The sequence below is a fragment of the Dromaius novaehollandiae genome, chromosome 23, assembly GCF_036370855.1.
Source record: "Dromaius novaehollandiae isolate bDroNov1 chromosome 23, bDroNov1.hap1, whole genome shotgun sequence".
Lineage (NCBI taxonomy): Eukaryota > Metazoa > Chordata > Aves > Casuariiformes > Dromaiidae > Dromaius > Dromaius novaehollandiae.
In genome coordinates this window covers 6,795,175-6,808,346 of record NC_088120.1, presented here as the reverse complement: position 1 = coordinate 6,808,346, position 13,172 = coordinate 6,795,175, and the positions used below count along the sequence as shown (strand labels likewise).

The following is a 13,172-nucleotide window of genomic DNA, read 5'->3' as shown; positions in this document are numbered from 1 at the left end:
CACCCTTCCATGCCCCATGGCATCATTGCTTCCCCCCCCATGTGGGGAAACTGAGGCACGGGTGGAAAACAGGTACCCAAACCCCCTGCGGACCCCCCCCCAGCCCCAGATTTCTGGGTCTCACCTGGAGGACGGCGGAGTGGGTTTCTCTCCCGATCCAGCCCCACATCTGCCCACCGAACACCCACGGGGCCTGCGGCCCCCCCACCGGCCGGCACCGACCCCCTTCGCCCCCTGCACAGGGTGCAGGAGCGCCCGCCCCGGCGCTGAGCCCCGCGTCCGCCTCCGCCGCTTGCACCCGGCTCTTCCCCTGGGACCCACTGGGCTCCAACCCGGCACCGTGCGGGGGCACAAACCCCCCTCCTCGAGGCCGGGGGGCTCGGGGGGGGGTCTCACCGCGCAGTGATTTTGGGGGCGGCGTGCGGGGGGCTGGCACGTGCCCCTTCCCTGCGCGGGCCGGGGACCCTGCCGTGGCCCGTGGGAAAGCGGAAGCCGAAGGCCTGGCTGGAGCGCAAGGGCTGGCTGCCAGGACGCCTGGGTCCCCTCCCGCGCTGCCAGCGCTGCCGGGTGGTCCCCGGCGGGGCGGCCGGGCCGAGGGGCTCCGCGTCGGCTGGGGAGACCCTGGGGGGATAACGGGGGGGGGCAGAGCTGGGCCAGGGAAGGGGACAGGAATAGACCCCGGCCTCCCCCAAAGCAGCCTGGACAGCTAAGGCGCCCGCAGGAGCCTGATTTTGGGGGTGTGGGTGTGCAGGGGGGGGCCACAGCGCTGGGCACCCCCCCACCAGCACCGCTGGCCCTTTAGGGGACCCCCCCAGGCTGGAGAGGGCAGCGTGGGGTTTTATGCTCAAAACCACAACCGTGCCTCAGTTTCCCCACTCTGACCCGCAGCAGGGAACGACCCCCCCCGGCCCAAATGCCCCAGCGTCCCTGATTCAGGGCCCCCCCGGAGCGAGGTGGCCGCGCTCGGCCACTCCACGCCGCGAGCTAGGACAGGAAGAGCCGTCGCTTGAGCCGAAAATGCCGCCGGGCCCCGGGGGACGGCGAGTTCGCCAAGTTGGGAGGAAGCCGAGGGCGCGGGGATGCCCGGGGTGGGGGCCGGCCCGAGGCATTGGCAGCACCAGGAAAGGGAGGGGGTGCACATGCGTGTGCGTGTGTCGCCATCAGCTGGGACGGGGTACGTGTGCGCCTGTGGCTGTGCACGTAGCCAAGCGCACACACGCGTGCACGCCTGTAGCTGCGTGTGTGCATACGCGCGTGTGTGTCGCTGCGGGGGGTGCACACCCGCCTCACCTCCCGGCTGCAGCCTGCACATATTAGTGCACACACGTGTGTGCACGCGCGGCTGTCGGGGCAGCGCGTGCCCTGGTGGGATAGATAAGCAAATCTGCACGCGCGTGTGTCCATACAGCTGTTTGCGCACGCGTGTGCACATCTGCACGTGCGCGTAAGCCTATGCATGCGCCAACCGCGCGTGTGCGTGAGCCATGCGTGTGTGTGCACAAGCGCGCCCGCTCGCACGTGCGGGTGCAGCTCCGTGGCCGCACTGGCGTGCGTGCAAGCGCGCGTGCCCCGCGCACAAGCGCGTGCGAGCGCCTCGGCCCCAGCGCGGGCGGCGGCGGAGGCTGGCTGGCGGCGGGCCGGGCCGGCGCGGCGGGGGGAGGCAGGCAGGCCTTGGCCGGGGCAGGCAGCGGGAGGAGGAGGAGGGAAGTGCGGCTCAGACAGCGCGGCGCCAGCAAACACCTGCAAACAGCTCCGGGCACACAATGGCAAATACAGGTGGGGAACCGCCGCCGTCAGTGCAGCCGATTGCATCAGACGCGCGGCCCTGCCAAGAGCCGCCGAGGCGAGCGAGCGAGGCGGCCGGGCCGGCCAGCAGCAGCCCTCCGCGCCGGGGGCCGCTTCGCATCGCCCCCCCGCCTCCTTTTATTTTTTGCAATTCTTAGTCTTTTCTTCGCCCCTCACAAAAAACGGCGCCTCGAAGACAAAAGAAGCCGCCCCAGGAAAAGGGCTCGGAGCGAAAGGCTTCGCCAGCCCGGTGCGGCGGCACGGGGGGGTGCGGGGGGGGCATGGAGGGATTTATTGCAATAAATCTGCCCCGCGAGGGAAATCCCAGGCCCGGCGAGGCAAAAGCATCTATTTTTAGCAGTGTGGGTTTTTTTTCTTTTATCAGGGTTTCCAGAGAAATCGTCAGCATGGAAATACAGGGCAGGAATGGGAGCCGGGGCGGGGGTCCGCGGTGCCTCCCCCCCCCCCGCCGTCTCCATCGCTGGGGCAGAGGCCTGGGAAGCGCCGGGCGCCTCTTCCAGGAACGGAGCCGGGATCCGCCTGCCGCGGAGAAGGCGCCGGCCCAGCCGCTCGTGCCGAACTCTCCCGCCGCCGAAACCCGGGTGCCCCTGGGGCCGCCCCGTCCCGCCGCCTCGGTGGGCAGAAAGCAGCAGGGCGGCATCATTAATTGCTGTTATTAACGATCGGTGATTATGGACCGCGCCGGGGGTTCGCCGCCAGCCGCAGCCGCGCTCGGCGCTGCACCAACGCCTTTGCGGCCCGGCTCTGCCCCGGGTGCCGTCCAGACCTCCGCGAGAGCCGAGGCTCCGACCGCGGGAACAGCCCCTGGCCCGTTTCCAGGATGGTTTTTCCTACCCATCCCAGCTAAAGCCATTTTGCCCCCAAATTCAAACCCAACCAGCCCGAAGCGGCCCCGGTCCCCAAAGCGGTTTCCAGCTGAACGCCGTCACCTGCTTCCTACGTCGCTGGAGGTCGGCGGGACCCGGCGCAGGACCCCCGTCTCTCCCAGGGGCTCCTTCCTCCTCCTCTTCCTCCTCCAGCCAAGCGCCAGCGCCGTGCCCGGCCGCGGGAGGAGAGGATTTGGCCCGGCCGGCCCAAAGCCAGAGCCCGGCACGAGGCAGGAGCCGGTGCTCCAGGTGGGGCCGGGAGCCCGGAGCAGGCAGGAGACCCCCCCCCAGGCCTCCTCTAATTGCAGGCAGGCGAGAGCCTTCCCCAGGGAGCAGGATCCAGCCCAGCTGCGCCGGCAGCCACGGGGCTCCGCAGCTGAGCAAGTTGCATCTGGGAGGCCAAAGGCGACCCGCCCCCCCCCCAAATCCCAACAGAGGAGCAGGATTTCTGCCTCCCTGCCTTTGCCTTTCTGCACCCCTCCAGCCCCAGGGGCTGCAAGCCCAGCTGTGGGGCAGGGCAGGTGGGGGGCCACCATGCAGGGACCCCCCCAGGCTGGGCAAAGCTCCAAGCAGCGCCATTCAGAGCCAGGCATCACCCAGCAGTGCCCCTTCCCCTTGGGCTATCCCAGCTGGCCCTCACCCCTTCCCAGGAAAAAGAGCCTGGGAGCATTCCCACTCGCCCCCAGCACCGAGGTGCAGCACTGACCACAGCCAGAGATTAAACCCAGCCTTAAACCTGGGAAAGAGCATCTCCCCCCGCTGCACCCCAGCACACGGTCCCCTGGCATCGCGGGCTCCGCAGCACGAGGGGAAGGGGAGGAAGAGCGATGGCGTCTTCCCTCCTTCCCCATCAGATAAGCAGAGCAGCACCCAAAATAGCTGGCAGACACCTCTGCCGGGAGACAGCAGCCTAGGGTTAATTCCTGCCATACCTCAGCTGACATTTCAAAGCTATTAAACAATTAATGAGATTCCTAACGTAACCCTAGAAGTTACAATCACAGCTCGATGGCGGCAAGGCAGCTCCTGCCCCTGGGGGTGCCGCTCTCCTCCCCGCGCCCCACGGATCGACCCCAGCAGCTCAGCGCGGCTTCCCCCCTCCCGGCCACCTTGCTCCATTCTTCAGGCCGGGTTCGGATGCGGAGAGAAGGAGGGCGAAGCCATTCGAAACGACCTTTGTTTTATTATGTAAAAATTTAACTTTTATAAAAAGTTTATAAAGCAAGTACAAGGCATGTCGGCAGAAATTCACCTTCCTGCAAAAGGTACAAACGTTATACTCTAGTATAGAGCTCCACAATACACGAGGCCGCGGCCCCAGAGTTTGGTTTGTATTCGAGGATGCCCCCCCTCCCCACACCCCCCTCCCCTTAAACACCTTTAAAAAGAACTCGATCACTATAATCCAAAAATATACAGACAACTGCATCTTCACCAGTCTATCGGTTAGAAAAAAAAAAGTGTCTCGTTTATATTCGTTCTGGTTTTAAGTCCTAATAAAGCCGGGATTTTACTAGCGACGCTCCAGACTCGGCGCTCGGAGGAGGGAGGCGGCGGCCCCGCGCTTCGGAGTGGGCAGCGCTGGCAGCTCCTTGGGAGGTAAAACTGGAGCCGAGGAAGAGGAGGAGGAGGAGGAAGAGAGCCCGAGGATGGTGCAAGCGGGCGGCCAGGAGCGCCTCGCCCCCGGCGGGCGCCTGCGGGGGGGGGGGGGGGGGGCCGCGGGGCCCCCCCCGACGGGGCGGCCCGGGCCGCGGGGGGCCGAGCGGGGCCAGCCCGCACCTGCGGGCGGGCGGGCGGCGGCGGCGGGGGGGACGCGGGGACAGAAAGGGCCCTGTCACTCCGCCGGCACATCAGAGGCAGGTCCGCAGACAGGCTGGCGCCGCAGAGGAAGCTGCTATTTACCTCCGGCTGATAACGAATCAGGAACCGACACTCGCTGCGTGTTTGCTAATTGGCACCAAGAGGAGAAAGAAAAAGAAAGGAAAGGGGGGAAAAAAAAAAAAAAAAGACAAGCTCTGTGTTAACTCCGTGCAGATGGGGCTGAAGTTTCCCCCGGGGGTCGGGGAGGGGGGAGGCGCGGCGGGGCGGACGGGCTCGCCCGCGCCGGGCAGCCGCCGAGCCGAGCCGAGCGGCGCCGGGGCGGCCCCGAGGGCCGGGAGCCACGGTGAGGGGCTGGGGGCAGGCGGCGGGCACTCACCTGGTGGAGGAGGCGTTAGTGACACAAACTTCTCTCGTCTTTGGAGCAGAGTTCAGAGGCGAGCTCGGCTGCCTGCGGAGAGCGGGGAGCGGGGTCAGGGCCGCCTCGGCAGCGGGGTCCCCTTCTCCCCCTCCCCGCCTTTCCCGAGGCCCCAAACCGGCCCGGACCAGGCAATCCCCAGCCATCGCACCCGCAGCCCCCCGGCCCGAAGCAGCCCGTACCTTGAGGGAGAGCAGGGTGGCCTCGGAGGAAGGGTCGCGGCCCTTGGCCTCTTCCTCCAGCACGATCTGCAGGTCGAAGATGTAGTCGATGACGTGCTGGAGGATCTCCACCTGGCTCATCTTGGTGCCTTGCGGGATGCCCGGCACCAGCTCCCGCAGCTTGGAGTAGCAGTCGTTCATGTCGTAGAGCAGGTTCATGGGCTCCTCCAGCGCCGGGCTCTTGTTGCTGCTGCCCCGGGCGATGGCCAGGCTCTGGTCCGAGAGGCAGCACACGGCCTCGTAGCAGCTCCGCACGGACCGCACCGGGCTGATGGCTTTCATGGTGGGGCTGGCTCGGCCGGGGAGGGGGGCGGAGGGCTGCCTTGCCGCCTCGGTGGGCGCCGCGACTCTGCTCGCCCCGCTGCTGGGACCTCGGAGCCGCCGGACCTCGGAGCCCCCAACCCCGCGGACCCCCAACCTCTGGGACCTGCAACCCCCGGGACCTCGCTGGCGCACTAAGGAGGGGGCTGCCCGGCGCCGCCCTTTATATAGGCAGCCCGCCGGGGCCCCGCCCCCTGCATGCAAATGAGGCGGCAAGCCCCGCCCCCGCATGCAAATGAGCCAACAGGCCACGCCCCCCAAATGACCCTCGGTGGCCGTGGTGGCCCCACGGGGTGGGGGGGGTAGGTGGCCCCGCGGGTTCCCATCGCCGCCCCCCAGCACCATCCCCGGGGCCGGACCCCAAAATCCCCCCCTGGGGGGGGGGGTCTGGCCCGGCCGCCCCCCGCCCCGGTCCCCGGCCCCCCGCGCCGTCCATCCCCCCCCCAGCGCGGAGGTTTCGTTCCCGAGTTTTGGGGAGGGCGATGTTTTTTTCCCCTTTCCAGGGAGATCTCGTAGGAAATTAGTGCCGCCCTGTTCCTCAATGCGCTTCTCATATGACCTCCAGACTTTCTGGCGTCAGGAATTATCTTGTGACCAGAAGAAAAAAATTAATTGCGGTAAAGCTGAGGTTACGATGGAGAAACCAGATTTAGGTCAGCGACTGCGCTCCTACGAGCGGGCTGCATTTTTTTTCGGAAGGGGGGAGCGGAGATTTATAGGCCCGGGGCTTGTTGCAGCCGGAACGACGGGGAGGGGGGGCAGCGACCCCGCGGGAGGGCAAAACCCCCCCGGCCGAGCCGCTGCCCCGCCGAAAGGGACCCCGGCCCCGGGGCGAAGCCGGGTGCCCAGACCCCCGCGGGTGCCACTGCAGTGGCGGGGGGCTCAGCGAGCCCAGGGGGGTCCGGGGGGGGGTAAAACTCCCCTGACGCCCAAATTGCGAATCCCTGCAAAAGCAATAGGAGAGTGCCCCCCCCACACCTTTTTGGGAGGATTTGGGGGATTTCTGTGGTATTTGTTGGGTTTTGGTGCTGGGGAGGACGCAGGAGAGGGACAGCGGGACGGGGGTGCTACAGCCACGAGGGTGGGGGACGCCCCGGGACCCCACTCGGGCTGGGGGTCCCGGCTGGGGGGGGGTGCGGAGGCACCTGGAGTAAATTATTCCTGCCCACAACAGCAATTTCTTCCAGATCTGCCCCAAATCCCCCAGTTTTATCCGCCTCACTTGCAAGGAAACAACCCACCGCGTCGCCGGACCCCGAAAGCCCCCGGGGCGGCCACCCCCGTCGGTCGCCCTCCCGCTCCGGCCACCCGGCCCCGCGGGGCCGCCCCAGCCCGGCGTCCCGGGAAAAGCACCTCTCCCGCAGGAAAGCAGCGGCCGGCCGCTTTTTTTGCTGCTTTTTGACTTTTTCCCCCCACCCTCCTTGCTCATTTCCCGGGAAATCGCCTCCCCGCGAAGGGTGGCAGCTCGGGAACGGCCCCGGCGGCGGCGGCGGCACGGGGGCTTATTACTATTATTTAAATACTCCCTAACCTGGTCCCGGCGAAGCGGCAACAGCCCGCTTACCCCAACACCCCCCCACTTTGTAACCCCCCCCCCCGAGCGCCTCGGAGGGGTCTCACCCCCCCGGCCCCGGCTGCACCGCTGACCCCGCTGTTCCCATGCCCGGCCCCGCTCGCCGCCCCCCCTTTCCCGGGGCGGAGGGGGGGCCCGAAAGGCCGCGCCGGGGGCTTTTGTTTGCAGGGGGTTTTGTTGGCGGGCCGTTCCCACAGGCCCGGCCCGGGCGCCGGGACCCGCTGCCTTTGCCCAGCTGTGGCCCGGGCCCTCCAGCTGTGTTGATCTAACTCCCGGCCCCAGACAGCCTGGCGCCAGCCCTGCGCACGTCATGCATTCACACAGGGATGCGTGGCCAAGGCAACCTTCCCGCCGCCATGGCCACGGCGCGGCCCGCGCCGCCAATGAGCGCCGGCGCGCGGGGCGGCGCGCGAGCGAGCTGGCAGCGCGGGGACGTCGCCTCCCGCCCGCGTCCCCCCGCTTTGGCTTTTCGCCCCACCGGGCCGAACTCGGAGCGAGGGGTGAACCAAGCTCTGTCCCGACCCCACATGGGTTTTTTTTCGTTTTGCGCCGATTTGGGATATTCTCGCTCCGGGCCAGCCGGGAAGGCAGATTTCTTGGCGCTGAAGAGAGAGAAAGAGGGAGGGAGAGGGGGGTGAGAAGGGAGCGAGAATGCTCCAGAGTGCAATGATTTCATGTTGAAAAGGGCCCACACTGTGTGCTTTATTAAAAAAAAAAATTCAAAAAAGGGCAAAGAAGCAGCAATCGGGAACCGGGATTCGCCCCGCGTGCAAACTCAGCTCGGCGAGCTGCCGGCCGGCAGCCTCAGCCGGGGCACGGCCGCAAAGGGCCCCCCGGCCCGAGCATCACCCGCGCCACAGCGAGCTCCCCGGCTCCTCGGCACCTCTCCCCCCCCATCCCAGGCCGTTTTCCCGGGAACTCCTTGCTAATCGGCCACAATTTGCCTCCGTGCTGCATTTCTACGGCCTTTTCCGCGGCTTGCCACGCTCGGGTCGCTTCGCAGGGGTTTGCATTACAGACCCCCCCCAAAAAAAAATCCACTTTTTTTTCTTTTTCCCCTCCCCTGCTCCTTAAATAAGCCCGTACAGGTGGCAGGATGTGAAGGACATAAAGCAGAGGGGAAACGTCCAAGCGCAGCAGGCGCTGCGGCCGCGCCGAGCCCCGCGCCCGGGGCAGCTCCCCCGTCCCGCCGGCCGGAGGATGCCCGGGAGCCCCGGCCGCGGCGACGCGCTTGGGCCGGCGGCGGAGACGTGGCAACCGCCCAAGCGGACTACAAAGGGAGGAATTCCTCCCCAGTGGTCATCTGGATCCACTTTTGGGACAAAGATGGGGTCGAAATCCCACCGCGCTGTGATATTCGGAGGCCTTTAACTGTCCCTTGTTCACGATCGAACCACCAGCGCGGGGAGCTCGGGGCGGGGGGGACCCGGCAACGCTCGCCGGGCTCCGAGTCACGTCAATATTTCAAGCGCGCGCTTGAAGCGACGGCTTCGATTCATCGCTTTTAGCCGATGCCGCGAGTCGACCCCGGATTTGGCGGCAGCTCCGAGGCGCCGAGGAGGGACGCGAGGGACCGGCCCCGCGGGCGCCCGGCCCCGCGCCAGCCCGTCACTAGGAGACCCGGCCCGGCCCCGGGGAATGCGAGGGCCCGGCCCCGGCGCTGTTTGGCCAGGGGATTAGCCCCCATCGGTGCCCCCCATCTCGGGCAAAGCCCCCCCCCGCCCCGGCTTTTCCCTGCCTCAGTTTCCCCAATGCCCTCCATAGCTCTAGGGCACGAGCGGGCATGGGGCAGCGCAGGGCTCGTGCCCTGGGGGATGGAGCAGGGAGCAAAGGGAAATGGGGGTGTCGCTCCCCCACCTTGGAGAGGCCTGGAGGACACGGAAGAGAAGGGATCCAACCCCGCTGCCCCCCCCCAGCTCAAGGGAAACTGAGGCACGGCCTGGGGAAATACCCTGGGGGGCACGGAGCTGGAGAACCTCTTCCATCCTCATTGCCTCAGTGCAACGGCACTTTCCATTTGCCTCCGGGGCCCCTAAAATTAGGGGTTCCTGAGCTCCCCCTGCCCCATTGCTGAAGGAGAGCCAGCCCCACCTGCCTGAGCCCACAGGCAGCACAAAGTGACAGAGTGCCGAAGGCCATATGTTGCTGACTATCATTAGGGTTCAGAGTGAACAAGGAGTGGCATTACTCTCTTGCAAAGTCCCCCGAAGAGGGAGATGAGCACACTCCTTCCCTTCTGCCTCCCTCCTGGGGGACTAGCAACTCCGTCCTTGGCTAGCGGCCCAGTCCAACCATTAGTCACCAGCCCCGTCCTGGAGAAACCAGAGAGAGGATGTCACTTTGTCACTGAGGAAAGGGGGACGGGGGCACGGAGGGGTCAGGCTGCCCAGTGGGGCTCCGTGCCCCACCGCTCCCAGCCCGGGGGGAGGACCAGAAGCAAAACCGCCCCGCGGGGCTCCGAACCCGGCCTCCAGCCCGGATCGCGCCGCAGGAGCAGCACACCCCACGCGGCCCCGGCGGCCCCGGGAGAGGCGCAGCCCGCTCCGTGCCTCGGTTTCCCCAGTTCCCGCCGGGAGCAGGGTCTCAGCTCCGGCTCCGCTGCAGCCCATGGCCTGGCGGCGCCGGGAAGGAGCAGGCGCCAGGGAGCCACGGCTTCCTCAAAGGAAGGAGGGGAGCTTTTCCAGGCCAAATCCCGGGCATCCGAAATGGCCCTCCCCGAGGACCCATGGGGCAGGCGGGCGCCTGGCGGGTGACTCACGGCATCCTCGGCCGGAGCTGCCCCTGCGGCGGCAGCGGCACCCGGGGGGCAGCACCCAGCTCCGGGCCCCCCGCGGCCCTTCTCCGGCCGGGAAGGGCGGGAGCGGGCCGGGAGAGGCCGGGCCAGCGCTAACAGCTGGCGGCCGCCGTTCCCAGAGCCGGCGCTCGGGATTCCCCGCCAGCTGCTTCCTGCTGCCGGTATCTCACGGGCTCATCTGGGGGAGCTGGGACCGGCCGCCCGCTCGCCGCCCCCCCCGCCGCTTCCTGCGCTGGCACGCCGGGCTCCGGCCTCCTTTCTCACGGCCTCCCCCCGCGGGCGCCCGCAGGCCCCCCGAGCAAAGGGAGCCCCCAGGACCCACCTCCATCCCGCTCCCCGCTCCCAGTGCATCGCTCTTAACCCCCCCGCAACCCCCCCGCTGCCGCAGCAGCCCCCCAGATGTGCAACACCTGCAGCACCCCGGGGTGCTTTGCCCCTGCGGGTGCTCCCGCTCCCCCGCGCTTTGCTCCGCTCCCGTCTCCCTCCGTGCACGTGATTCCTCCTCTCCCTTGCCCCCATCCTTCCCCGGCCAAGGAGCAGCGAGGAGGAGGAGGAGGAGGAGGAGGGCGCGAAGGGCGCCGCAGGTGGGAGCAGCTCTATTTGCAGCTCCCAGCCTGGGCCCCGCCGCAGGTGCAGGGACACCGGTGACTCAGAGGAGCCCGGGCCCCGCTGCCACGGGTGCCGCGAGCGCAGCGCCTGCCGCCTCCCACGATATCCTCCCGCGGCGGCCGCAGCGCGGCGGGAGGGGGCGGCGGGGCGGGTGCCGCTGCGGCCTCCCCCCTCCCCGGGGCGTAGGGCGGCGGGGAGCGGGGGGCACCCCATCCCCAGGGCGATGCGCGGAGGGGAAACTGAAGCACGGCGCCCGCGGCGAAGGGCACGAGCCCATCACCCCGGCGTCGCGGCGCGGGACGAGCCCCCGGGAAGGGCTTTGCCGCTGCCGCAGCCCGGCCGGCGGCTGAGGCCAGGCCTCCTCCCTTCCTCGGCACCCCAAATTCCTCCCCCCGGGTCCTGCCGAGCTGCTGGAGGATGTGGCTTTGCCAGGCTGCCTCGTTAGGGCGAGAAAGACCGTTAAAAGTCACCGTGCACCGCCCCGAGCACGCCGCCCGGCCCCGAATCACCGCCGGGATGTTGCAGCATCCCCGGGCGAAAGCAGCCCGGAGAAGCCGGATCACCCCCACTTCCCTCCCGCATCCCAAACGCGGCAGCCTAAAAATCACCCCAATCCTGCCTCTGCCCCCCGGCCCCCCCAGCGCCTCCGCCCCGGCCCCCCGCCGCATCCCGCGGAGCCGGCCCGGCCCCCGTGGAAAAACACGCCGGGGGAAGGATGCTTTATCTCGGCACCCATCGGCCTCTAATAAGCCGCTTTATTTTTAGCGAAGGTGAAAGCCAGAGCGACCAACTCAAGAGTATTTTCCACTCACATCTGCATTTGTACAATTTGGGTTTCCTGTCGCGGTTTAGGCGCTTTTCAACCCAGCCTGAATTGTTATTTTGTTCGCTCGGCGAAAAGCCCTGCAAATATCTCCGTCAATATAAATAACGCGCGCGCGTCCCCTCCCCGCGCCCGGCCGCTCATCCGGCTCCTCCCGGTGCCGCTTTCTCGGAACGGGGCCGGGAGCGGAGCCGCCGGGCGGGAAGCGCTGGGAGCACCGCGCTGGGGAAACGGGGGGGCGATGGGGACAGAAAGGGGCTGAGCCCCCCCCCCCACCTTGTCACCACGCAGGGCGATGGGTCCCGCTGTGCCCCACCACCCGCCGATCCTGCAGGGATGTGCTGAGCTGAGGCCTTGCAAACTCATCACAGCCCTCCCCTGGGCCAGGCTGGGCCTAGCAGCCTGGAAGCGGGAGGGAGGGACAGACGGACGGGGCCGGGGGGGCACCTCACTCGGGGCCAGCCCGGCCTGGGGGCAGCAGGTGCCTGTGGCCCCCCCCCCCCGGCCCCCTCCCTGCTTCCTCTGACGCAGAGTTTCCACCCGCGCGGGGCAGGTGCCGGGCGAGGGACGGTGGCACGGCGGGAGGGACCGGACGGGGGGGCCCTGACCCCCCCCCCCCCCCAAATTTACTCTCCTCAAGCTGCTCCCCGGAAAGGCTCCATCCAGGAAAGGGGGGATACAGTGGCTGGTCCCCCCGCCCCCGACACATCCCAGCGCTCGGACGGGGCATCCTGCACCCCCGGGCTCTGCCCTGCCGCCCGAACCCTCCCGCCAGCACCGCGGGGTCAAATCCTGCCTCCCCTCACCATCGCACGCACAGCACCTCGGCTCAACCCCAATAGACATCAGAGAATCCAACACAGCCCCGTCCTCCCCGGGGACGCGGCGCTGCCGGCCCCATCCTGCGCCCCACGGAGTGAGGATGCTCGGGGGGGGGACACGGGGATGCCGGGAGCTGGGGACAAGCGGCACCGTTGAGCGCCCGTGCACGGTGCTCAGCACCACCCCGCCTGGGGACCCGCTCGAGGCCGCCCAGAGGCTCAGCACCCCCAAAGCCTCCCTCGTCGAGCAGCGACAGGACCCCTGGGCGCAGGATCCGGCCCCCACGGCCCCCCCAGGTCCCTCCAGCCCTGCCTCAGCCCAAACAGCCACCGCAGCCTCCGAGCCGCAATAAATGACCAGGTCCCCGCTGTCACCCCCCCTGCACCCGCTCCCTTCCCCGACGCCCCGGGGACCCGCCATCCCCAGCCTCCAGCAGCGGCCGATTGCAAAAAAACCCCCCGCACGTCCCAAGCTTTCGGGAATGTACCCGCTATTCCCGATGCAAAAATAATAATAATTAAAAAAAAAAATTCCCTCTCCATCCCGGTGCAAAACCCCACGGCAGCGCGGCGCGGGGCAGCCGAGCATCCCCGGGGCCGGGGCCGAGGACGCCAGGCCGGGCCGAGCTGAGCCGCCGCTTTCGCTCTCCTTTAACTCCTTCTCCAAAAACAAGCGGGGCGGCCGCAGCTGCAGGGCCAGGTGCCGAGCGCGCGCGGGCGCCGGAAGCCGACCTGCCGCTTTCTTTTCTCTGGGCTTTTCTTTTCTTTTTTTTTTTTTTGCTTTTTTTTTTTTTTTGCTTTTTTGCTCCTTCATTTCCCTGGGGTAACTTCGCTTTCTGAAGAGGTGCTGTCCCCTCCCCGGCTTGGGGACGAGAAGGGATCGGGCCGGGCTCGGCCCCCCGCCGTGCCCACGGGATCCACGTGCATCTCCGTCCATCCGTCCGGGCAACCGGAGCCCGGGGACACACGGGACGGGAGCAGCCGCGTGGGGCCAAAAACCTGCCCCGAGGCGAGGGAGGGCAGCGGGGGGGGGGGACGTTCCCCCCCCCGGCGTGTGGCACCTGCAGGCACCCAAGGGACACCCCGGGCCTGGCTTGTCACC

General features: G+C 67.9%; 1 protein-coding gene across 1 annotated transcript; it reads right to left on the bottom strand.

Annotated features, from left to right (window-relative positions):
* Window positions 1–3,835: 3,835 nt before the first annotated feature.
* ID3 (inhibitor of DNA binding 3) lies at window positions 3,836–5,612 on the bottom strand. The gene is made up of 3 exons (XM_064524974.1): window positions 5,091–5,612; window positions 4,870–4,941; window positions 3,836–4,619 (listed from the first exon to the last, which is right to left on the bottom strand). Exons 1-2 carry the CDS (start codon window positions 5,409–5,411, stop codon window positions 4,885–4,887), a joined length of 378 nt encoding a protein of 125 aa, XP_064381044.1. The 5' UTR covers window positions 5,412–5,612; the 3' UTR covers window positions 3,836–4,619; window positions 4,870–4,884.
* Window positions 5,613–13,172: the final 7,560 nt, after the last annotated feature.